The sequence below is a fragment of the Lissotriton helveticus genome, chromosome 2_1 (assembly GCF_964261635.1).
Source record: "Lissotriton helveticus chromosome 2_1, aLisHel1.1, whole genome shotgun sequence".
Lineage (NCBI taxonomy): Eukaryota > Metazoa > Chordata > Amphibia > Caudata > Salamandridae > Lissotriton > Lissotriton helveticus.
In genome coordinates this window covers 190,796,948-190,824,058 of record NC_136059.1, presented here as the reverse complement: position 1 = coordinate 190,824,058, position 27,111 = coordinate 190,796,948, and the positions used below count along the sequence as shown (strand labels likewise).

At 44.1% G+C, this 27,111-nt stretch overlaps 1 protein-coding gene across 2 annotated transcripts in view; it reads right to left on the bottom strand.

Annotated features, from left to right (window-relative positions):
• Window positions 1-2,299: 2,299 nt before the first annotated feature.
• Window positions 2,300-27,111, bottom strand: part of FAM219A (family with sequence similarity 219 member A) — a 518,113-nt gene continuing 493,301 nt past the window's right edge. Inside the window, exon 6 of one of the 2 annotated variants that reach the window (XM_078674704.1) lies at window positions 2,300-10,508. In XM_078674704.1, the coding sequence (XP_078530830.1) occupies window positions 10,353-10,508 (156 nt within the window). In that variant the 3' untranslated portion in view covers window positions 2,300-10,352. Of the gene's footprint in view, window positions 10,512-27,111 lie in introns of both variants that reach the window. The other variant, XM_078674702.1, reaches the window with a different exon arrangement.

Genomic DNA, 27,111 nt, shown 5'->3' with positions numbered 1-27,111 from the left:
CCTCCCCCTCAGCGCCGCGGCGGAATTACCACCGAGGCCAAGGGGTTAAGGGTATGGTGGATTTAGTGCATTGTTGTACTTTATTGGTGGTTTCAATTTCTGCAATACTCTATTGATATTTAAATGAGGCGTTTATTGATAGAACTGTAAGACTGGAAGCATACCATGTGCCTCTGTCTCTTTATTAAATCAAGACCTTTTTAATTAGGTGGGAAAATCTGCGCTTAACACAAACTAACAGGTGTCTATAGGTATCAATGGATGCCTGCGATTTCTACGCAAGAGTATCTAAATGAAATATCAGGAATTGTAGATATAGGTAATACGTTCTATAGGCTTTTGCGACCAAACCCCATAACTAAATCGGATGCCCACTGTTCAGGCAGGATATTGTGGTTATACTGAAGTGAAGAATTGACTAATTAGTTCATTACAATTCATTATGTTTGAGATCTCGCCTTGGCAGAGATTGCGCTGTCTTTTCGAGACATGCTGTATTCAGGATTTGGGCATAAAGCTCCGTCCACTTTCCACCCATCTTTTTAATTGCTCCCGTCCTTTGTAAATGGTGGCTTTTCAATGGTCAATAGGCTTAGTAGGCCTTCCTTACTACCACCTTGTCTCTTCTTGTAACCTCCCATGAGGACATCCCCTGTTACATGTGTTATTACTCCCTAGGTTTTAATTACAGCATCAAGGCACTATTTTCCTAAAAGGCTTCAGGCAGGCCACACACTTAGTCCTCAGCTAGGCTGGCAGCATTCACTCCCCTCACTAGAACATCTCACATGTATATGAGACCATCTATACATTTCCCTTCATCAGCTCTAATACAGAGTACAACCTAATCAAAAATGTATGTAAATTCTTTTGTCACATTTCAAAGCTACTAATTGTATAGATGGACATAGCTATTTGAATGTACTCATAGTACTGTCTTGCATGCAATGCATTATGGGGAGGGTGGATCTACCATATCTTCTGCAGGGAGCAGTACCATATGTGACCCAAAAAAGTTCCCTTTTGGCAACATGTCTGGGTAAAGAAAATTGCCATTTATAATGCCAATAACTCCAACTTTGTAGACATGCAGTGCTGATGCCTTGCTCACTAGGGACCTCTAGGAGCAGCTTGCGGGGCTGCACGGAGACATGCAGTGCCATTGCCTTGCTCACTAGGGACCTCTAGAGGCAGCTTGTAGTACTGCACCTAGACATGCAGTGCTAGGGCCTTGCTCACTAGGGACCTCTAGGAGCAGCTTGCGGTACTGCACTGAGACATACAATGCTGGCTTTTGGCTCACTACGCAAGCATTTGCAATGCACAAAGTCTCATATTATTGCAAGTATGAGCTATTGGCGTTGCATTATTATTTGTAATGCCAATACCTCAAACTATCAGTAATGCGAGACCTATTGCATTGAAGATCCTTGTTTTTAACTTGTTCTTTGATAGCAAGGGGTGATTGGTACTATGGAAAAATAACAATTTGTTTATCCATGGTCCAGAAGACTGGTGGGATGTTGCGTCTCTTAATGGAGCCTCTGACACATGGTGTCCCCGAGGTGTGCTCAGCACCTGACCATGACGATTTCCTTGTCACCTGAACCCAGTTCCAGCGGTAAGCTGATGAACCCCATGGTTGTACCCCACTAAGCCGACCACAACTATGTATTCTACTTGACAGCTTCAAGTAATATGTGGACATACCATTATGCAAAGGTTTGCTTACCTGAAAAGTGGCCTCTGCATGATCTCAGATCTTAGAGGCTGTGACATCTCCAAAGCTGGGAATGCCTGTTAGACTTACCTGTCAATCACCCGTGTGTAGTTGTATTCTAATGAATGGCTGCACTTGACTGGCATGTGTTTCCACAAAAACAAAGTACAAGTTAAGTAAGGGCACACATTCCAAATGTTGGCCTGATAAAACCTTTAAAATCGGCTAGATTTGTCTAAGATTTGACAAAACTTTGTTATATCATGCAGCAGGGTCATCAATCAATCAATCAATCAATCAGTAGGCTTGAAGAGTGCTTCTTGTCACCCGTGAGGGTATCCAGGCGCTGGGTGAAAACACGTTTTTCCCTTGATTTATCTCTTTGGCTTTAATTCACTGAGGCTGGCTTACATTGGTTTAACAAGGTGATTTAAAAATACCCAATAAACCCTGGATAGGAATCATGTTCCACTTGAGGGATATTTTTCCACACAGTATTCATCCTCCAAGTGGCTCAGCTCGCCCACCCGCCAAAATAGAAGACCCACGCCATGAAGCAAATGAATGAGCCAAATGCAGTTTCATAGGTATGCTTTTTAATATTATTATTATTAATATTCTCATTATTATGTTACACTACAAACACCAGTAACAATGATAAATACTGCAATGGAAATGTTAAAAAAATAGTGTACATGTCTTCATGTTTCAAAAACACATTTTCTTTTAAATAAATTAATACTCAACGTCGACGATAAAAAAAATGAATGAAAACTGATAGTTTAAGGCAGTACTCTACATAGACAGTAACTTGGGTACATCAATGTGCTACATGTTCTTCATGGTAAGCGAATTTAAAAAAAAGAAAAAAAAACATTCTCTTTTAAAGGTGTGGATTGAAGCATCAGGAGCAGGAACACAAAAAGATGACCACTGAAATCCAATCCCTGCTCAACAGCCAGGTGTAGTCAGGCTGGTTTTTAAACTCCTGCGGTTTGAGGAGAATTCTTCTCAATTGTGAGTGCAGTGGTCATGATGGCAGGAGTGATGGTGGCATGTGTAGCCAAGAACTGGCATAAAGAGTCAGCAGCCAAAGCCATTTTCACACTGGAAAAGATGAATGGAGGCGAGGTGTAACTGAATCGCTCAGGTCAAGCCGTGCTCCTGAGCAGGCTTCCTTTTACCCACAGCATTGGCGCTAAAATTCATTTAAAGCAAGGCACTGGGGTAGGCTTCGAAGCGAGGATCACAGTACAGGCAGTATATTGTTTTGGACAGGACCACCTACTGGTGAGGGAACCAATCAGGAAAGGAGTTCAAAACCAGGAACTGTCCAATAGCTGTTGTGCATGGATGAAAGTACAGTGGCCACCAAAGGACAAAAAGATACACATGGAAATGCTGTATAGAGCTTATAGGAACACAGATGTCGAATGTTACAGGAATTCAAACTCTCCCTCCACCCTCATTTCTTTTCAAAAACATTTTAACCGCTTCAGTGCTGCAGGTGAAATCGGATTTTTAATGTGAACAAGGTTACTTGGGCTAAGGTGACTATAAGAGTGAAGATCACTGGGAATCGTGGTTTGATGTCAATACAATGCAACACCTTATCAAAGACTTGGGCTTAATTTGACAAAGAAAATCCCATAATAAACCCATCCTTATGCAGCGAGGTTACAGCCTAGGATATTGGCCCCTGGTATGCCAATGAGAACAGCATCAGGCAGCAGCTGGTTTGAGTGGTTGTAGGAGCAATGAAACCTTAAACGTCCACGGAAGTTTAAAAGTTAACAGAGCCACCTTACCAGAGCCCTGCCCTATTCCTACTCATGAGAAGAGACAGACCAAGAACATTAGGAGCAGACCATGTTCTTGCACGAAGGGTAGTCGAAGTGCAAGATCTCCAGAACTATCCCACTAATGACCCTACACCCATGAGGCTGAGTGTCATCTAAGGAGCTTCAGTGCCCCCCAACTCTGGAATGAGGACAGGTCAGTTGGAACACAGTCAGATGTGAGAAGATTCACAACAGAAGTTGAACATGACGGCTGCCTCATTTTACATCGATTATTGGACTAAAGGGCACTGAACGTAATCAGTAAAGACACTGAAGTCAGAGAAAACTCTATAGTCAACAACACAGAGCTTAACTTTCTAGGCCAGGGTTCTCCAAAGTCGGTCCTGGAGGGCCGTATCCATGCCAGATTGTTACCATATACTAATTTAGATAAATGTAATTAGCCTAAAATCTGCCATGGATCCGGCCCCCAAGGACCAACTTTGAGGAACCCTGTTCTAGGCACTAACAAAATCTTCTGGGGCAATTAAACCAATAGTAAGAAAATGCAATTATTTCCTTTCATGCTGTACTATGGTATGTTGACATTGGTGTGGCACATTGTGTGGCAGTTCTATTGCAGGCTACAAATCTAAGCGCACCATTTAAGAAATCTGTGCTATAAAAGTAAAACACCAGCATTTTATTACAGCTAAAAGGTCTGAATGTTTCATTGAAGAAGGTACTCTACTGACTACAGCCATAAAGACACATACTGCCTCTCTCCTGCCCCAACCTCAAGCAGCTATGCCTTTTGTCATAGTGGCTTTTGAAATTGCCACTTTACTTTCAGGCAAGCTATCGCCTGCCAGACAATGACCAAAATATGTCTCCATTAAACCGGATCAATTGGAGACCTCCGTCAGCTTAATAGCGGAAACCAGTGTTTAATAGATCTAAAAGAAGCACGCTCAATAATGATTAGACTGTGGACGGAGGCTCGTGGAGGAAGGGACGCCCGGTGCAAATTATGAAACATGCAGTTGAGTGTCCCAAACAAAAAAGGAAAAAGGATGTGACGCGTCAAGTATGTACGCGCTCTAATCCGCCTCTTGCACTCGTTAGCAGCAGGAGTCAATACCTGAATTGATGCCAGTTGCCCCAGAAAGGAGTCAGATGTAGCTATACTCTTACTCATATTTCTGGAAGATGGGTCTCCAGAGAAGGTTCTGGATACCCACACATTGACTGTGAATGGAACTAATTTACATAGTGATTATACTGAAAACCTGGCATGGATATTGATCTGCACTGGATATTTCATGTACAGATGTGGAGAGTGCAATACATTGTTCTTTACCGTTGTAGAGCACAGAGAGGGCTGGCTCTCATGAGAAGCGAAGCCTTGAGTTCGTCGCGATGACCTTACTCTCCCTCATCAACGATAAACAAGCACTCGCAAAGCCAGCAGGTCTTTCTATTAGAATGAGTGTTTGCTAGTTGATAGGCAAGGTTTGTGGGGTTGAGTGAGTTTGCATATGAGCGGTTGGGACATATATCTCTTTAATGTGGGCTTTGCGTAAGGATGTTCCTTTGATATTGGCATCCCTAGACAAATAAAGACAGAGGGTATTTGCCAGTGGCAATGCTAATTCAAATTTAAATTACATATCCTGCAAATATCCCCAAATACATTTTAAGGACTTGAGGGGCTCCAGGCAAAACATTTTATGGGCTTGCCCCTTTAGAACAACTTGAATGTATCACTCAATTTAAGTTAGTTTAAGCCCCCTGTGAAACCCAAAAATATTGAATTCTGCATTAAACTTTCAGTTGAAAGCTTAGGCCGCCCAATATCTGACTAACAAATAAAATTAGGAACTGAAATGTATGTTTCGTAACAGAGCATTTACATGGAATTGAGTTTTTAACAACCAGCATGTTGCTCATTATAGGAACGACATGGAAAATGCGACTAAGGTGGATGTTAAGTACACTAGTGCAGAATATTAATTTTAAAATGCAGATAATGCTTGGAATTGTAGCTTTAATTGCCTGAGATTTGAAATCACAAATAATTTCCAGATTCACAGCTGGCATTCTTGCTACAACAGTGAAGTTCATGGGACTGCTCTGAGACTTTCATCATTCCAAGAGATGAAACCTGCTATTTTCTGCTTACTTCTCTTCTACGGCTCCGCCCCCTACCCCTCTCTATTGTTCTCTACATATGGGCGCTTCTCTGGCTAGGTAGTGATCCCTGACTGCCAAGTAAGATACATGAGAGGGGAAGGAGACAGGAGAAAGACAGGTAGAGAACTAGCGAGAGAGGTGAAGAAAGGGGAGAAGGGAGGTAGAGAGAGAGGTGACGTAGAACAATAGGTGAGATAGGGAGAGACATGTGCTTTAGAAAAGTAGGTATTCAGAAAAAGAAAGGTAGTAAGTGGATCCAGTACAGAAAGAGTGGTTAAGAGGTAGGGAAGGTTTTAGATTTAGAGAGCAAGAGCGAGCTAGTGAAAGGTAGAAGGAAAAATAGAGTAGGAAGAGGGGTGCTTAAGGACGCAGGTAGAGAGAGATGCACTGTGGGAAGAGAGGTGATCTAGAGAAAGATAGAGGTGCAAATTAGAGAGGCCACTGAAGTATGGGGGGGGGTGAGAACAGGTATAGAAAGACAGGTGAGCTAAATAGACTAGTGAAGCAGGCAGAAAAAAGGTAGCGAGAGCGGTGAAGGATATGAAGGGAGATGAAGCGAAGTAGGAAGGGAGAGGTGATCTAGAGAACGTTGTGAGGTATAGAGAACAGCAGAGGAAAAGAGGTGAAGTTAAGATGTGTATGATGAGAGAGAGGTGAATTAGAGATGATGAGCAGAAACAGAGAAGGTGATGCAGGAAAAGATACGGTAAAGATAGAGAAATAGAGATAGGGTAGAGAAGGAAAAGGTGGTGAGATGGAAAGAGAGGGAGGGTGGGGAGGTGAGGCAGCTCATTTATGGTGAGCCAGCTGAGAGGAGAATAGAGTGGTAGGGTAGACGAGAGAGAAAGAAGAGGTGACGTGAAGTAAGAGAAAGATGTGAAACAAAGATTATTTTTGATTTAATTTCCATCAACTGCCCGAGAGTGCAATGGTCAAGGCTGGGCTAGAAGGCCATGCCCACTGACCACCGGTGAAGCATGCATGTCCTACTGGCAAATTAAAATAAAGCTTGTTATGCACACCAGACTTACAGTGGCTCTTTTGGCTGTCTCCATAACTTTGAAAGGGACCCTTAGGAAGGTGTGGAGTCGAGGCAATTGCCCACTTGCCCATGCCTTTAAACCAACTGAACAAATATGCAAGATCAGCAGTTATATATATATACATATATCTCAGCCTGCACACCTAATGTGGTTTGACAGACCCTCAATATGCATCGGAATGACCCCATATTTACAGTAGACAACTTTAAACTGCACCAAACTAAATGCCAAATATGCATCCTATCACTACCCTCAAAAATATGACGTGACACCGTCTCCAATATGCAGACTGTCGCCTAAATATGTATCCAACTGTTGCCGAAAATGCCATGCAAAAGCACAACCAGTTGTGTGGAATTCCTAGGGTTCAAGCCTTTGCCCAGTTACATTTATCGGTTAAACAAAACTCGCAGTTTCTCTGTGTGCCCACCACAACACTGCCACGCACCAGTCCACAATCCAGTCTACGAGTTTTGTCGTCAACAGCATCCATGAGCTAGGACTCTGCCTCAAGCTGATGCAAACCTTGATATCTGAGGCCTTTACAAAGAAATTGGCCTTACTGAGGCCATCCCTCAGTCACTCCTAGCCCTGATCAAGGTTGTTCATCATACCACTTCCGGACTCATTTCATTCACAAGGAAATTCAACCATAGAACACCAAAGAGAGGCTCGGATGAAATATAAAATCCGCTTCCACGCCTACAAGCCTCCTCGGAGATCCCCCTTATCTGTCCATGTGGCTCTCTCTGAAGACCATGGCAGCCATGGCTGACCGCCAGACTTAATGAGTACAGAAGGATCACAACTCGAAACCACAGAATTCAAAACATCAGTGGTGCGGAAGTGATCCCTCATTGGTCCGGCAGCAAACATGCAACACTTCCTTCTTTCCCATCTACGACCACAACCCAACCTCTTTCTTACAGCAAATTCCTTCTGCATGCAGACTCATTTCTGGTCCTAAAAAACCCTGTGAGCCACTTTTTCTTTCCCCCCTCCCTTTTTGATATTGCAATTACACATAGTTTTTTGGCATAAGGGAGGTCCGTGTTTATTTGTGTTTATTTGTTCATGTCACTGCTGTCCTCTAGTCTGCTCGCCTTTTCCTGTAGATATTCTAAACTCATGTAGCTGGGGAGTTCTGAGCTCCTTTTATCATTGATATATGAATACAGTAAAGGATATGGGGATGTAAGCAGCAATACACATTCACATTCAAACAGCACAATATATTCTCTAAGATTCGGGCAAGCAGGTTGTTTTAGTGTAAATCCAGTTCACCACAAAATAATTCTTACCCTATTAATAAAATATTTTCTTATTTTCTGGTCCAGTAAATGGAAACAGAAAATATTCTCATTAGTGTTCTATAACATGTAGTAAAGTTTTTAATAAAATCATGATAATTAACAAAAAATGTTCAAGTATGCAGATGAGATTTCAGGAAATCACAGTTATGCAGAGAAGAAAGTACAGAAATGTCTGCACTTTCTGAGCACTGCCCTTGCACAGTCAGATCTCCGCCCACTTTCCCGAAGGCCTACCTCATGCAATAAAGGTAGAAAACAGACAGAACATGCCAGGCGTGCTCTTTTCCAGGTGGCCATTGCTTGTGTCCTGTTTAGAGAACTATGTTGCTAATGCCACGTAACTGAAACCCCTACATATTTACTTACTGAAATATCCCAAATTCGTCTCTTGCTAAAAGTCTATAGGAGTGACAGTATGAACCACACAAAATTATCTTTGAGAAAAAACAAATATGAAAACACAAATAAAAACTCTTCTGCTGGTCGCTCTGCACAATTGACAAAACAAACAATATCTACAGCTTTATGGAACCGATAATAAATATATTTCTGCCCAAATATGCCCAGGCCCTCCTTTAAGACTTTGTAGTATTTTACAAGCAGCTAGGGTAAGACTAATAGTAGTTGCTATAGCTCAAGAGATGCAAAAGGAAAGAAGCCCAGGCCTATATCTGGAATCCAACTGATATTGACTATGCATCACAATCACAATAGTGGAACTGCAGCAGATCAACTAGGTACTATTCTTAGACAACCAGAAGGAAATGCTTCTTTACATCCTTGAAACAATGAGCCAGTGCTAGAAAAAGTGCAAAGCTGAGCAGTCTGGGTAGTGAGATAGCCTTTCTGTAGTGTTCCACCAATATGCCCCCGCAAACTCTAGTGCGCATGGCGGTATCGGTCATGCCAATTCAGTCCCTATGGAGAAGCCTACATCAATAACGACGTTGTGTGTCAGGAATGGTATGCAGAGTGGATTATGGGCACCTGGGACCTCTACTAGGACTGGCAATATTTTCACACGGTGCACGATGCGAGTGATAGGAAGCAGTAACCTATAGTAACGTTGCACTATGCGGACTTTGGAGCAATTGTGGTGACAGGCTCCCATAGATTGTGCCAAAAAAATGAACCACCTTTGTCCTTGTGAGGAACACTATTCAACAAATCTAGTCCGGTTTGTTAAACAAATTAGCTGTGAGTACAATGGTTCCCTCTTTCACGTGGTATAATCGCTATAACATATAACACAGTATTTCCTGAACTGTTTACAGGTAATAAAGTAAACATGACAAAAAAATTGTTCGTGCAGCAGCGGATGTGTTACGTACAAATTCCAGGCGAAGGGCAATTTTTGTTTGGTGCAAAATGTGGTCCTGGGCATAACAGCCATCCTTGTAGAGTACACCTGCTTATAAATGTTGTATATATGACTACGTTTTGTGCATCATGCAAAACAGGGGAGACACCAAACCATGTTGCATGAGGTTAATAACTGACATCAGGTGGGCTCCTGACTAATGTCTCTCTAGTCCAGGTGCAGGGATTGCACCACGACTGCTACTGTGCCAGGCACCTTAACATACAGATGTGAATAGGCGCAATGACGAGGCCAAGACATTGGCCAGTCCCAGATATAAAGCGCAACAGAGGTTCGGGTTCTGAAGCCGAATGGAGAACCACCTAACACACACATGTCTATTTCCATTGTTTGAAATTTATTGGGAAAGTCCCTTTGCTATCACAACAACACTACAACATTGGGGGCTGGAGCCATCCTGATGACTACTTCACCTGGGATATCACAAAAACCAATTGGCACATGCCTTATAAATGGCTGCTCGATCCGCCACAGTCTTCCTGTTGTGTTCCTGCCACCAATTTAGAATTTACAAGGAAGCCTCAGGCTTGGGTTCCGAGCCGCACATGGACTTGCCGGTTGAGCACAAGGCAACAAGCAATCTAGCAAAGCAGCTGTATCTGGATAGTCCCTCTCTGTCCCTCCACCATCGCCTATCTAGCAGGAAACTCCTCCTTCCTTAATCACCAACATTTCTCGGCCAGCTTTAGCATTAGAGACCAAATGATCTATCCGCTTTTGGTGTTCCCATTTAACCCTCACATCCCATTCACCTCTTTTCTTAAAAAAATAATGTTCCTTTTGACAAATAATAAAGTGGACTTTTTTTGGTTTCTCCTGGCTCCGTGAACACAAAGAGGTGCATGTCCTACCATAGGAGGAAGCAATGGCTGTTAAATTTTACAGTAATCGTGGAAAGCTTGACCGGCCCTCCCGCACTCATTACTGGATGTGGCAGGCAGTGGAGGAGGTGGCTTGGCAGCACATGCAGGTGGGGTTGACGGACTTCGGGGGGATGAGATCGAGGTCCTCGTCATCCGGAATCTCGTCTAACCGGTAGCCGTCCTTTAGCAGCTGGATGTTCAAGTCCTGGTTGATCTGCTATAGACAAAGAGAAGCCCTGTTAGAACCAGTGAAGGTTGAAGAAAGGCAACAAGCACCATGGTCTTCCTCATCAATGTGAGCAGCACAATATCACTGCCTTATGGCAGGGCAGCACAATGCACAGTTATCCTTAAGTTGTTTCCCCTCCCACACATCCCTTGCTTGCAGAGCAGTCTATTCAGCAACTACAATCACAACTGCTTCGTCACCTACAACAGACCCTCACTGCCCTGCTCTTCTACTGCAGGATTTCCATTTTTGTCTAGTATTTCCCATGTTTTAGGACCTCCGATGCCATCTTTACCTAGAGACATCCTCCCCCTGTTGCTTACTGTGAAGCAGTTGCTATGTGGCTGCCTCCACCTATTGCAGCGAGCGGTCTACCCGTTGCTTACAGCCCAAAGCAGCCACTCCACTGATATATTCCAATCCAAAGGAAGCCTTTCATCATCGGCCACTTCGCTTCTCACTCTGAGTTAATTCGACTGCCGCTCCATGTTACTATCGCCATGAACAATACTTTCCTGTGCTAGGAGTCTCGGCAATGTGTTGTGTGGCTGCACAAAGGAGAATGCAGGACAAAGCATATGCTTGCCAGTGTTTGGACCCTAACAAAACCTCTAGCAACAAAGTGTGCAGCACTACTGACTCGGGGATGCCAAGCAAGCAATCCTTCCACCTCCTCTTACTAAGCATTGCTCCACAGCCTCCTTAGGCCCAGCCTCTTCTCCACTACGAATTTGACTTGTTACAACGCGAGTCATTACATTGCGTGCCATTTCAACGCAGTCATTACAACAAGCTCGTTGTTACCACACAATTCCATTACTAATCAAGTCATTACATCGACTTGCAGTAGATGGCACGCTGACATTAGAAATGTATAATTTACTATTCCTACTCCAGCCTGCGCAACAGTAGGGAAGGTGTTGGAATAGTAAACTTCACTTTTCCTAATGTTAACACAGCATCTACTGCAAGTCGATGTAACGACTTGCGTAGTAATGGCATTGCGTGGCAACAACGTAGTCGTTGTAACAAACGCGTTTAAATGGCATTGCGGTGTAATGACTGCGATGTAAAGGTTGCTTCTCCTCCACTACCTTTGTCTGATACAGCAGTCTTTTAATTGCCTCTTTCTGATACAGTTAACCTTGCACATTCTTTCCCAGACACGAGTCTATAAACTATCCTCTTCAATATGTGACTCCCGCTACTGCCTTCTTTGAACAAGCCCAACCGCTTCTCACTGTGAGGGAACAGTCTCTTTGTGTGCTCTTTCAGAGAGCAGTCCCATCGCTGTTGCCCTGTAAATGCCGGCACTACCCTCTTCTGAAGACCTCTGCTCTATGGCCTCCTTCTCAGAGAGCAATCAGTCCATGGTTTTCTTCTAAGACAGCAATACCTTTGTAGCCCCCTTCTTTGATAGCAATACCTCCACACCCTGGTTCTCAAAGAGCAATACCTCCACACCCTGCTTCTCAAAAAGCAATACCTCCACACGCTGCTTCTCAAAAAGCAATACCTCCACACGCTGCTTCTCAAAAAGCAATACCTCCACACGCTGCTTCTCAAAAAGTAATACCTCCACACCCTGCTTCTCAAAAAGCAATACCTCCACACGCTGCTTCTCAAAAAGCAATACCTCCACACGCTGCTTCTCAAAAAGCAATACCTCCACACCCTGCTTCTCAAAAAGTAATACCTCCACACCCTGCTTCTCAAAAAGTAATACCTCCACACCCTGCTTCTCAAAATCCATCCAGCAATAACATCCATCACGGCTTCCTTCTTAGTCACCAATATCCCCACAATCCTCTTCTCAGACAGCAGGTCCACCACCAATATCGCTACTACCTCCTTCTCAGAGAGCAATATCACCAAGTCTCCTCCTTTCAGACAGCAATACCTCCACTGCTTCCTTCTCAGAAGGCTATACCTGCACAGCCTCCATCTCAGACAGCAATACCTCCGCAGCCGCCTTTTAAGAGATCAAAACATCCACTGCCTTCTTTTCAGACAACTATTTCTCCACAGCCTCTTTCTCAACAGGCCCATGCATCTATAATCTAAAACAGTAATATCAATATCCCTACTACCTCCTATTCAGAAAGCAATACCGCCAAGCCTCCTTCTTCGGACATTACTACCTCCACAGCCTCCTCAAACAGATGTACCTCTAAAGCCTCCGTCTCAGACAGCGATACCTCCCCAGATTCCTTCTCAGAGAACAGGTCTACCGAATGCTGCCTTTTAAGACAGCAGTATCTCCATTGCTTCCTCTTCAGAGAGCAATACCTCTATGGCCTCCTTCTAAAGCAGAAATAGCTCCACTGCCTTCTTCTCAGACAGCATTACCTCCGCAGCCTCATTCGCAGACAATTATACCGCCAGAGCCTCCTTCTCAGACAGAAAAATCCCCACAGCCCTCTTTTAAGAGAGCAATGCCTCCACTGCCTCCTTACCAGAAAGTAATACCTCCACTTCCTTCTTCTCAGACAGCAGGACCACAGATGCTGCCTTCTAGACAGTAACACCCCCACAGCACCCTTATCAGACAGCAGGTCCACAGATGCTCCCTTCTAAGGCAGTAATACCCCCACAGCCTCCTTCACTGACAGCAATACCTCCACAGACTCCTTCTCAGACAGTAACACCCCAACAGCCCTCTTCTCAGACAGCACTACCCCCACAGCCCTCTTCTCAGACAGCACTACCCCCACAGCCCTCTTCTCAGACAGCAATACCCCCCACAGACTCCATCTCAGACAGCACTACCCCCACAGCCCTCTTCTCAGACAGCACTACCCCCAGAGCCCTCTTCTCAGACAGCAATACCCCCCACAGACTCCATCTCAGACAGTATTACCCCCACAGCCCTCTTCTCTGGCAGCAATACCTCCACAGACTCCTTCTCAGACAGCACTACCCCCACAGCCCTCTTCTCAGACAGCACTACCCCCACAGCCCTCTTCTCAGACAGCACTACCCCCACAGCCCTCTTCTCAGACAGCAATACCCCCACAGCCCTCTTCTCAGACAGCAATACCCCCACAGCCCTCTTCTCAGAAAGCAATACATCATTCTAAGACAGCAGATTGGGATTGTTTCTGCCTGTAGGCAGGTGAATAGTCAAAGTAGAAAATGGAAAGACTTAACATGCAGGGCTCCTGCAAAGAGCGTGTGAGCACCAACTGGGGACTGCTGTCGCCCTCTGCCCCATGTGCCGGGGGCTCAGAAATAAGGAGGGAGTGGTAGTATCTGTGTCATGCACTGCATCAACTTTAACACCTCTTCGCTGTTCGACTCTCCCTGCACAGGCAGCTCAGCACCACTGCCTTCGCCTCAGGAATCCTCCACCCTGCATGTTGAATACCAAGTACCACTCACCCGTCCCTTCTCCTGTAAAATCCCACTCTTTTACCATGCTCTGAGTCTAGTAAATATGCAGTCTACCCAAGTTGCAGTATGTAAGTCTCATAACTACGTATGGATTGTCTCAACCCTGTTTGCCCCCTGCTACAATCTATGAGGTCCTGAGATGACTTGACGTGTGATTGGACAGAGCGCTTGTCAATCTGCAGTTTGTGCTTTTTGGATACTTAAAGGACCGCTAAGACCGAGTTCTTTTTTCGTTGGCGTTGCCAGGAATTGTTTTTTTTTTTGCTTCATCCAGGCCTGAAAGGATTCAAGTATTAAGAAACGAGCAATACTCTCTCTCTCTGCCTTTCACTTTCTCGTACTCTGTCTTGTTTTTCTCCTTTTCTCTCTCTGATCCTGTTTAACCGCATGCGCGCTAGCGGTTTTCCTGCTGCGCGCTGCGTTTTTGAAAAACCCGCGTTACATGACGAGCTCAGTTCGTCATCAGCGTAGCGCAGGTTACGCTCATGACGAGCTGAGCTCGTCATGAGCGCCGAAGGGGTTATACTAGGTCCTCCCTGTCCTGGATGACTTACTTTGATTTTTTCAAAACTTGGGTAGATTCTTGCCAATTAGCCAGGCTGTAGCAGGGGAGCAAAACCAGGAGTCCGTGGTAAGATCGGCTTCACCAGGATCGGAGAAGCCTATAGAAGGAATATAGCACGTTACAACGTGTGCTATTACCACACAATAGGTTACAATGTGGTCTTTACAATGACTGCGTTGGTACCACGTTGTTTACATCGCAAGTCGTTTCTACTACTTGCAGTAGGTGGCGTACTGAAATTCCGAATAGTATAAATTACTATTCCTACTCCAGTTAGCACAACAGCAGGGAAGGTGTTGGATTTAAAATCCCCGGTGTTGCACGCCACCTAGCGCAAGTCGTAGAAACGACTTGTGATGTAAAGCCACGTGTGGTAACCTACCTGCGTAGTAATAGCAGCGTTGTAAACGCTGTTTCCCCAATAGATCAATGAGAGCAGTCTACTCAGCTGGCTTTTACTGTTAGTTTCCTTAATATTAAAAGAAACATTGCCTTTAACAAGCTCACATTCATGCAGTCTTCCATACCACTTAAAACATTTACACAGCATGTCTTTACAGGTTCGAAACTGCCCCAATTTGCAAACAAGGGCCCCTTTTTTTAGCCTTCTAACTCACAAATGCAACCACATTCATTTTGGTGCCTGCCTATTTTCTGTCCCAGTCCTGCTCTGGGATTCCCCCTATTGACTGCCAAGTTGGGCTTGATCTTGAAAAAAAAGAGACAGAGAGAAAAAAAGAGAAAAGAATACAGAGAGAAAGTGAGAGGCAGAGAGAGTATTGCTCGTTTCTTAACCACGTCCTGGTAAGCTTGTAAACTTTGAAACTTGTGTATTATCAGGCCTTGTTAATGTAGTGATATACACTTTAAAATCTTGTCTCGTTACAATCCTGTAAAAAATTTCGTGTGTTAGCTGTTAATTGTTATGATGCACTTATTAATAGAAAATGTGACATTAAACACCCCATCACAGGACCACAATGTTGTAACTCTTCATAAGGAACGCCAACTGCTGTTTTTGAAAATAAGTACATATGTAATTAAAATGAATAGTTCACAGCGGAGACCGGTGTTCAGGATAAGTAGAAAGAATCCTGTGATTATCCTCTGTGGAAGAAAGTAGGATGAAGAGTCTAATTTTAATTCAGAGAGAGGGAATACCAGCTCATGGTCCTACAGGTGACTTGCGTTCTTGGACAAATCAATATTTTTTGCAGAGAACGAGGCAGGGAGCAGTGCAAGATTACCGGACTGTTTATTGACAAACTTCATCTCAACAGACGCACATGGTCAACTTTCACAGGAAAAGGAGCCCTCTTCAGTTGCCACAATGAGCCTAACAGGCGCTGTCAATGCCAACAGGCCTGGCTTTACAGGAATGTTGTTTGGCAATGAAACGCATTACGAGTAAATAGCATGGGAATGAATACGTATTTGTGTGGAGGCAAAGAACTGTAGAATAATATTGGTGCAGGTTAAAAGGTCAGGTGACAGTTACACTATCAAGCCAGACCTAAAATTCCATGTAGGTCAATGACTGCCCTCCTCCCATCTGCGCATCTCGTTATCCAAGACATTTTAATAGCTTTACAATGTCAAGCGTGTAACCCTGAAATTTTAGTCTCAGACTGCTGGCTAAATAATCTGAATGTTCACAGGTATGTAGAGGGCCAGCACTTGTTTGTGGAAGCACACAACGTCTGCGCAATAAAAACATGTACTCCTGGATCCCAACATGTGGACGGAGCAGAAGCCCCTCTCTAGTCACAAAACTGTATGGCGACAGCTGCACTGCCAAGTCGGCCCATAAAAATCACTACCTCTGCCCACAATTCCCTCTTCAGAACCAGAGGCCACAGCTTAACAAAATGAAGTTCATTCTTGGGGTAGCCACACAAAAGGAACATGATATAAGGAATTGCTCAGGCGCGGCAAAGCTTTACTAGCCTCTTGTACTCTCTCCATCAAGGGATTATCCAGGGACGTTCACTTTATAGAAGCCTTAAATAACAGTCCGCCTGGGGCCGGCCTGGTACTTTCCTGGCCTCCCGGAAGCCTAATGTTAACAACTTCACACTCTCACGAGCTTTTTTATGTTCTTCAATGGATGCTTGGAAATGTTCGCAATGCCCCTGGGAGGAAGGAGAGCAGATTTGAACAGGCTTGCTTTAATGGCAGCTCCTGAGACCAGGGTCTCTTTCGAACACAGAAGCTCAGCTTGATGAGAAAGGGAATTAGACACAGATCTCCCCGGTGCACATGAAGTAGATGCGGCAAGCACTTTCAAAGGGAGTGGGGGTTCTGGCTCACAGTATGTAGCGAGTCGGATCTATTGCTTTCAAATAAATCTAGGTGGGTAAGTCAATAAAGGCTCTAACTCTGGCTCGGTCCTTATCCCACAGTAAGACTGGAGCCAAAATTGAGCCGAGCAAATCGTCCCAGGATGAGCTCTTTTACCCTCCCTATTGCAGTTTTACAGACAAAAAAAGACATTAGAAGCCTGATGAAAAAAAAGCAGAACAAAATTTACGAATTCGATCGATTAATGAAAAATGTCTATGCACAAAACAATGCCTGTGCATGAAAAAAAAGATAACCAAGGAGCCAACACACCAAGGCTGAATTTAAGACTGCAAACAAGAGATCAAATCTCACTTCCCCACAGGCAGACCTCTATGATCCCTGGTCAATCTCTTAACATCATGAATCAGACAGAACAGTGGAATAATCTTAATTCCGTCTGGAGAGCACACTTTACAAAAAATTCAAAAACAATTTAATAAACTACAATATGGTTTAATACATGTTAATAATCTTAACACTTTATGTAGTGGATTTCTAAATCAGTCTTAAGTTTCTGTTTAGGAATTATGAATTTGTATTAAAACTGAAGTAACCATTAAACTGAAACCGAGATGCCAAGTCTTGTTGTATTTTTACACGTCATTTATTGCAAGATTCACATGATAATTCTTCAGAAGACAAAGATCCTATTTTGTGTCTTGGGTTTAGACCAGACCCTTATGGGACTTGTAACTTACCCGTCACTAGGTCTATAAAATTGGTCTTTATCTTGAATTGAGAGTCAATTTAAGTGACGGATTTCAGAACTGTTGTACACCATCTCCATCCTGGTCGCATGTTGAATAAAAGGCTAAGATATTGCAGCGGTTGTCACAGATTGAAGTTCATGTTTTTTCTGCTCTTCAAATGTTTCATTAGAGTGTCAGAATCTATTATGAGATTTTTAGTGAGGTGACAAAGCAATTTGATGGTTAAGGAAATTGAAAAAGGGAGTGTGAAATTTGATTTTCTTGAGGAGTCAACTGGAACAACTCAGTTACATTGATTTCATTAAGGCTGCTTTTCAGCCATTCATTCCCAGGATGTGAACATGGAGCTAAGAATGGAATGGTATTGATTTTTAACATATATGAAGTGAATTGTGAATTGCACATGATCAGTAAAAGATTCAGGATACTCTTGCGTATTCCTTTGGAAAGTTTTGTGTCTGTAGGAAAATAATAAACAAGACATTGGCTGATTAAGATGTAGGTGAGTTGAAGAAGCACAATTATGAATGGGGGAAAAGGTAGGAGTACAAAACTGGAGAATAAGTAAAATAATCTAGTTTAAAATGGTTACGCAATTACGTCTTTGAATTCCATATTCCAATGCAGAAAGTCAAGCTGCTTTTTGCCCTGGCCATTTCTAATGGTTGATGATCCTTTGAAGGCCTAATTTAACTGGTCTCCAAATCATTATGCATGCTTATTATATCCAGATATACTCTTGGGGAGAAATGATCATCAGGGCTGACCGCAAACATTTTGTGTAAACAAAATTCAGGAGTCAGATATGTTACTAGTGAGGTAAGAAAAGGGTCAGTGAAGGGTATATCAAAATACAGAGTGCTAATTACAGCCACCAAATATGGGAAAATAGGCTGGAAATCTGCGGTCACAGAAGCAACCGCACTCATGTGTTCCTTTACCAAATAAACAATTTTGACAGGACAATGCATGATCATTTCAGCCTAAAGACTGCTCCCTACTCTCATCCATCATGCTAATAACTTTACTTTGGCAGTTACCAGATTCCACCTAGATTACTGCAATTTGGTATTGCCCTAAGTATACTTAAAACATACAGGCAGTGTGTGCCTAATTACAAAGAAATATGCAAGCATGTTCGCCCAGCCATAAAAGTCCAGCATTGACTTGAAATAGCACAGCAAATAATGTTTTAAGCCACTCATATGATTCATTGCCGATGCTATGAACATCTGAAATCAGATGTTACTTAAGCTGTTTTCTAAACTTTGTCAAAAGAGCACCAGCCCCACAGTTAAATAACCCATTACTTTCCTAAAACGTTTCAAAGGAGCACTGGTCCTACTGTTAGATAGTTCATTACTCCAAAGTCTAAAGCCTAAGACTGTAAATCCTGTTTCTATTCCAGGACATTCATAGTGTTTAAAATAACTAGGTGTTCTAATTCAAAAGAGTTAGTGAATGATGGTGGAATGCAACCCGTGAGGAATTGCCAGTGGTTATATTTATTGCAAGCAGCCTCCCATCATCACTTGTGTGTTTAATGTGAAGGCTTAAGTAGCCAAGGGTATCTCCAAACATGAGCCCCGAGCTCACTGTGCCACGGGAACCAAGTTACACCCGACTAAAGAGCCACAATAATTGTGAAACCGGTCCTGGGTTGCTTGTGTTCCAGTTCAGGGAGAACCTAGAATAGCATTTTGGGCTGGACGGTTCCTATTGGGGAATGGTCAAGACTAATTTGCATATTGATTGGTCCAAACGGAGGCGTCATGCTGGACAATAGAAGGCTGGGTAGAAATGGTACCCATAGTAATTGCCAGAGTTTAGACTTATTGCAAGCACTCCTCATATCTCCTTTTGTGTGTTTGATGTAACGCCCTAAGTGATCAAGGGTATGCCCGGATGCAGGCCTCATGCTTGATGGGTACATGATTTATTCTACAAATGGACGGATACAGTCCACAGTCCGCAACATTTTATACCAGATAGGAAGTACGTCGGACAGAGCAACACTAAGACTCAATGCAAAATAATCACCATTTTCTTTTGCTACAGGCCTTTCCACATATACCTCTCTACTTGCCTCCTTTCAAGTTGACTTTTGCACAGCAAAGGATCAGAAGGCAAGTAATCTCTTTGTTTCAGTATCATCACTGCACCAATAAAGCAAATAAAACCAGCACTGCCAATTCTAACTTATTTGGTATCTGGATTACTAACAAAACACTTATCTAATTTCATACACAGATTAAGTGCCCGATTTGTAATATGGAATAAACCACTCGCACAAATTTCTTAAATCAGACAGCTTTTTCTACAAAGCGCAAATTAAAAATTTGTTCTTTTTGATTTTACAATCGTACTTGTTTGAAAATTGAATATTGTGTCTGCATATTTAAAGGTTTGGTGATGTAGAGGTAAATGCCAAGGAGAGATAATAGATACTACTTGAGCAGATGTAGTCACACCAACATTTGAAAAGCTTCTGGCAACCCACGGACTACAACATGAAATCAAGACCGACGAAGGTCCCTCTTTTCAAAGCTTAAGAGTTTTGTAGGCACTGGAATTTTCCATTAGGTAGCATTGCTGAATATCATTGTGGTGGCCCCAAGTCTAGGGGCTTTGCCGGGTTTTTGCAAGATCATGGCATGAGAATAAAAAAATACTCATAGGCTCTACCCTGTCACCGATTTTAGAGCTTCAACCCCACCAGCACTGGGAGAAGCAGGCTGTCAGCAAGCGATACAGTGAAAAAACACAAACTAAGGGCTAGATGGAAAGATGTCTACTATTCACAAAGGGGACAAGTAACTTGTTAAAGACAACAATTATGGTAGGTAATGGATAGCCCCATTTGAAGCCGGACGTTTAAGGATAATGGGAAGCAATGATACCAAAGAAACGCCTGCTCCAATAGACCTTTGATTTACTCACACCAGAGTAGTATTCAACAAACATCCTGCTGCAAAGCTTTTGGAGGACTGAGAAGCTGATAAGGAGAAATATTAGAAACCAGGACTGGCAAGTAATAACAACAAACATTTGTAATGCAATAGGTCGAGCAATTATTAGAGTTAGAGCGATTGGTATTGTATATGATAATGTTTATTTTTTACCTAGGGCAGGTATGTAGGAATGAGAACCAGGTACGGCCAAGACGGCCTTTCATGTTTCTGAGATATAGAACAAGAGCGATATTAAATGATATGAGATATTTAGTGGTCTATTATCAAACAATCTACCGTACCAGGGGCAATTTAAAAAAAAAAACTTATTTCTATGAAGAAAAGCATTTTCAGAATTCGATAAACAGTCATACTAAAATTTCCCCCACCAACCCTGTTTCCCGTAAATGCTCTTAGGGCTCTTACTACTTTTCACTACCATTGACCCCCAGTTTCAGTCATTTTCAAAAAATCTGCGAGATGCTCAAAATACACATCAAAAATTCTGAAAATTCTGGAAAAGTACTTCAAGCCACATGCTCCCATAGAATTTGGAAATTATGAAAATGTCTCACATAAGCAATCTTAAACCTTAGCAACTATGGGTATACTGATGCCCAGGTGTATTAGAGAAATAAAATCTGCCCTGCATCTGTTATAATAAGCATAGTAGGCATTTGGTATAGAGCACTGTGCAGAATAAAACACGCTGCAGTGAAGAGTACCAGGGCTGAACATACTGCAGTGGAGACAGAGAGAATGGAACACTGCCATAAAGAACAACAAGCACACAGCCCATTGGAGTGAGGTGCATCAAGAGCATTGCGCAGGATAGTGACATTAGGCCAAAACACACTGCATTGAAGACCATCGGGATTGAGCCGACTGCGGCCAAACGCATCTGCAAGGAAGCATAGTGGTCACACAAAGCAAGCATACAGCAGGGTAATACATCCGGCACCAAGCTCGCTCCAGTGACTGCACAGAGCACTGCAGTGAAAATCATCGGGACTAAATAAAGTGCAGTCAAGTACACCAGACACAATGAACACTGCAGTGAAGTTGATCATAAATCACAGCACCAACAGAGGCACATTTTCCTAAATCTTCTACAAGTAAATCAAATTAGTAGAATTTCCGATATTTGAATGCTTAAGACAAACAACCGCAAAATAGAAGGTATAGAGTGCCAAGTGAAAGAAAATAAAGCATCGCACCTCCATTTTGATTTCCAGAATGCCGCCCATCCACTTTCCAAAGATAGAAGGCGCACAGCAGCCCCCTAGGAAACCCGCATCTCAAAATTCCCACGAAAAGGGACTGCTCACACGGAGCACTCCAGCCTTCCCGTACAGGGTCCCGGAGATCTCTACACTATTGAAATTAATCACACTTGCCCACCTTCTGTGACAGTTAAATAAGGCAGATTTCTACAGTTTCAAAAACGTCTATCAGGATAAAGATGACATCACTTGACCTTTAGACCCGATGAAGACATCACAGGAAATTACATCACATGACAGTGGACCCAGAGCAGAGAAAACAAGAATAACTTATGACTTACCGGATTCATCAACAATAAATGTCATGATTTAATAAGTAACATTTGAGCACTGAGGCCAGCCTTAACCTCACTAACACATCAGCAATCACACTAATGCTGTGTAGTGCTGTCAGTAACTCCAGGTATGTATTTCAAATTCCATGCTAAATTTCAGATCAGTGGGAGGGGGCGGGTGGGACTTCTGTTTCAATCAACAACATCTGGCATGAAGGGAATTAGAGACCTTGGCTCGCTGAGTCTTTCCTGGGTCAGTGCACATCCAATCGAACCCACATTTTCGCATTACATTCTGGAACTTGTAATCCCACCTATCTACAAGTTCCAGAATGCAAAGACAAACTGTACTTTCTGCGATACACATGGGTAGATTTGGAAAACCTGAGAGCTCTGGTGCTATTGGGTGAAAATATGGCGCAGCAATATAGCGTATAACTACGAGCCACCAGTCTGAGAATCTCTGGCTACACAACTGGATGTCGCTAGCCTTGCTCAGCCTGTAATGAACGCGCTATAGATGTCTCTTACTCTGTGGATTGGGAAGGTAGTTGAATTCTCGGTGGGGGTAGTAAGAATGCTTTGGAAAGCGATGTGAAGTCTTATGACAAAAGAGCAGTCATTTTTTGTATTTTTAACCCCTTCGACGCTCATGACGAGCTGGGCTCGTCATGAGGTAGCCTCCTCGCACGCTCATGACGAGCCCAGCTCGTCATGAATAATGGGTTTTTTAAAACATGAGCACAGGAGGGGAATTTCGCTAGCGCTCATGTGGTTAAGAAAGCCTATTTGCACACTCACCTTTACTTCGTGGACAATCTGTAAAATTTACTACATTTACACCCACTGAGTATTACCGTTTGCAGAAAACACACCAGCTGAAATAATCACCACAACTCAGTGAAAACCAAACTGCTATGCCGATGCGATTCCTCTGTAGAAAAATGACTGAATGTTCCCCCTCTTCGATACAACGATGTGGATAGTCATATTGCTGGAGTTGGTTTGTGGAGTCAGCGAGCACCAAACGAAACGTGTATACACTATGAAGTGGACACTGCCTCCAGTGGAAAACAAGTGCCACTTTCAGGTTTTAACCATTCTTCTATACGTTGCATGACTCCGAGAAGGGCGGAGTAGAACGACAAACAGAGCGGAGATTAGGCGAGAGAGAACGCGAAAGAGATCTGGTGAGGCCAATTGCCAGTTAAGAAACCATGGTCGAATTTGACAGTTTAATCACTTTATACGTTTGCGGTAAGTGCATCAACTCTATCAATGCCGGGTGACTTGCCAAAAGTGAAAGCGCGCCATGCGCGCGTTCTGCTCAAATGCCTTGAGCAAAAGACACGCCATACGCGTGCACATCTCCTGTCCGGGCGCATGCACATGCCCGGTCTTGGCAGGCACGCCGAACGAAGACAGGGAGGGACCCATACATGCTGCCCTCCAAATAGAAAGCACAGATTTGGAAGGTGCGCCAATAAGAAGCGTGGGTGGAACTTCCACCCTCGCTTCTCAAGCTAAAGCGACAACAACAGATCTCGCCAGGAGCGAGCAGCGCATGCGCTGCGTCACTAGGCGAGACCTAAAAATGACAGGCCGAGAAATACTGAGACTGAACATTACTGCGCACAGTAGGAGTGGACCCATGGCAGGTATGATGTAGGCTGGGTGACGTCCTGGGTCACAATACTGAATTTGCTTAGTTCCCTGCCATCCATGAGACTATAAGGCTATCTCCCATGGCATTACCTTTATCTGGTACCACTGCCATTTACATTACTGAAGCTTTTGTTTTCTACTTTATAGATTTGTGTGTTTTGCTCCTCCCGCTCAGTTAGCTGCCTTGTTGTATAGTTTCTTTTAAAAGGCGAGGGCCATGCACTCACAGGTATGGTCGTGTTGTACAAGAGTAAATTATGTGCACCACCTGTGCTGAGTTACCAGCCATAGCGTTTTACCTCTGTCCCAGAACCTCGGGTTTTAAAGGCCTGCCCATCTACAACACCCAAAGTTCAATTAAATCTCACATTGCTTACTGTACATTCCTGCCAGCCCAGGTGAGGCGTTGCATCCTTCACTGCTGCATAAAGCTAGCGCCGTTGATAGAAGTCTATAGATGTGCACTGGGCATTGGCTGGGTGATGTGAGGGGGTGCAGGGTGATGTGAGAGGGGCGGCATTGGCTGGGTGAAGACGAGAGCGGCTGCACAGTGCATTGGCTGGGTGATGTGAGGGTCTGCTTGGTGATGCAAGAGTCGCTGCTTGGTGATGCGAGAGGGGCTGCACTAGGAATTGGTCGGGTGGTGCGACAGTGGCTGCACTGGGCATTGGATGGTTGATGCGAGAGGGGCTGCACTGGGCATTGACTGGGTGACGCAAGAGGGGCTGCACTGGGAATTGGCTGGGTGATGAGAGAGCGGCTGCATTGGGCATTGGCTGGGTGATGCGAGAGCGGCTGCACTGGGCAGTGGCTGGGTGAGGTAAGAGGGTATGCATTGCACATTCTGGGTGATTTGAGAGGAGCTACGCTGGCATTTGTTGGGTGATGCAAAAGGGGCTGCATTGGGCATTGAAATGAAATTAAAAGACCATTTATAAAGCGCGGTAGCTACCCTCAGGCGTCCTAGCGCTGCAGACATCACGCTTATTATTGGCTGGGTAATGTGAGAAGGGCTGCACTGGGCATTGGCTGGGTGATGCGAGAGAGCCTGAATTTTTCATTCTGGTTGATTTGAAAGGGGCTATGCTAAGCATTGGTTTGGGTGATGGAAGAGGATCTGCATTGGGCATTCTGGGAACTTTGATAGGGGCTACACTAGGCAGTGCTTGGGTGGTGCGAGAGGGGCTGCATTGGCTGGGTGATAAGAGAGGGGCTACACTGGGCATAGTGCATTGGCTTGGTCACTGGAGAGGGGCAGCACTGGGCATTCTGGGTGATGCGGCAGGGGCTGCTTTGGGCTTTGCCTGAGTGATGCACACTATTTGTATGTTTTGCCTGTAGCTGTTATCTAGCCATATGCAGCTTACAACTATACTTCATGCGGCCAAAGTTGACTTGTCCATCTCACCAAAGCATGCACCATCTGCCTCGTACCCGCATGGCCTGGAGGATGAGGAGAGTACTGTGCTGCCATTATAAATTCTGAGACTCTCCAATGAGTGATTCTTCTTCTTGGGTGTCTCGTACTGGACGCAGTGCATGTGAGGTGCAGGTTCACCGACTATGTAGAACGCAGTAACCAGGTGCACATGCACATTATCTAGCAGTGAGATAGAACGCAGTAACCAGGTAACGGGTGCCAATGCGCACTGTCTGGCAGTGAGATAGAACGCAGTAACTGGACAGCGAGTTCCAATGCGCACTGTCTAGGTTTGAGGTAGAATGCAGTAACCAGGCAGCAGGTGCACATGTGCACTGTCTAGCAGTGAGGCAGAATGCAGTAACCTGGCAGCGGGTTCCAGCGCGCATTGTCTAGCAGTGAGGTAGAATGCAGTAACCAGGCAGCGGGTGCCCATGCATGCTGTCTAGCAGTGAGATAGAACGCAGTAACCAGGCAGCAGGTGCCCATGAGCAGTCTAGCAGTGAGGTGGAACACAGTAACCAGGCAGAGGGCGCCCAATGCGCACTCTAGCAGTGAGGTGGAACACAGTAACCAGGCAGAGGGCGCCCAATGCGCACTCTAGCAATGAGGTAGAATGCAGTAACCAGGCAGCAGTTGCCAATGCGCACTATCTAGAAGTGAAGAAGAATGCCATAACCAGGTTGCAGGTGTCGATGCACACTATCTGGCTATGTGGTATATCTAGCCGGATGCCTGGTTCCCAGCATGGATCCAGAGTGCATCTAGGCAATGTGGAAGCTGCTGCTTCAAGAGCTTTGCTTCTGATGAGTCAAATTGTGCCATAGTAATGTTAGGGCTAGTTATTTGTTTTAGCACTGTCTTCTGTATTTCTTTTACTGTGTTGATGTTTATCAGTTTATTGTATGCTCTAGTAGGGCAATTCTGCTGTGACCGTGGAGGTCCTGTTGGATGCTTGCACAGAAAGAGGCATGTGACAATATGTATGAGGTGATGGTATGTTATGCACGATGATCATCTGTGATCTGTCACTCATCTATGTTCCACTAATACATGGACCAGTGTAGTCCACATTTTACCCTGCTACTGCTTCAACTGTTTTGATCCCCAGGGCTGAGCAGCTTGCCCGCTTTTCGCACTCACTGGGTGAGACAATGGTCACACAATCATAGGATGGCCACATTGTACACCGATGAGAACACATGGTGGCTGGCCTAACGGGAGAAAGCAGCACTAGGAGTGAAGAGGAAGTTGAGTGCTTGTAAGGGTGAATCTTGAACAAGCCATCACCAACTTTCACCTCTCTCACTAAGACATCTAATCACTCTCCTGTAAATCCTTACAGCACCCCCGTTTGACACCCCCACCCTTTTATTCTTATTCATTCATGTAATTGTTAATTTAAAGCATTAGCTCCAGATGGACTGCCATAAAATACATAGGTTTACGTTCCCTGGTATCTAGATTATCCGTAGTGGCAACCAAAGTCGTCCCATGGCTTGCCTGTACTTGTATTGTTAGTTGAGCATATTAAAGTTTCTTTTATATCCATAAAAATACCAATAAAGCAATGTATTACAACAATGTCTTAAATGGATATGTCCATAAGTGGGAGAGAGGGAAAAGAATTTCAACATCATCTTCATGGAACATTAAGACACTGCTTGAAAGAGGAGGGAAAACTCCATTTAATGCCCACATCTTCTGAGGTTTGACCTTGTAGGACCCTCTACCTTCGGTAGGGCCTGTGCATCTGCTGGGACTGCAGTCTGTGCTGTAACCACTACACACCCAACCCTCCCTATCCCGGCTACCAAAACCCCTATTACTTTTGCTTTACAATTCACGCGCCCACCCGGTGAGCTAGAGAACAAAACATAGATTGGCTCAGACACATCTAATCCAAGCAGATGGAAGGCATCTGTTAGGGGTCAGATCCTTTAAAGCACAGAAGAGAAAATGGCAAGGCTCATTAATCAGAGA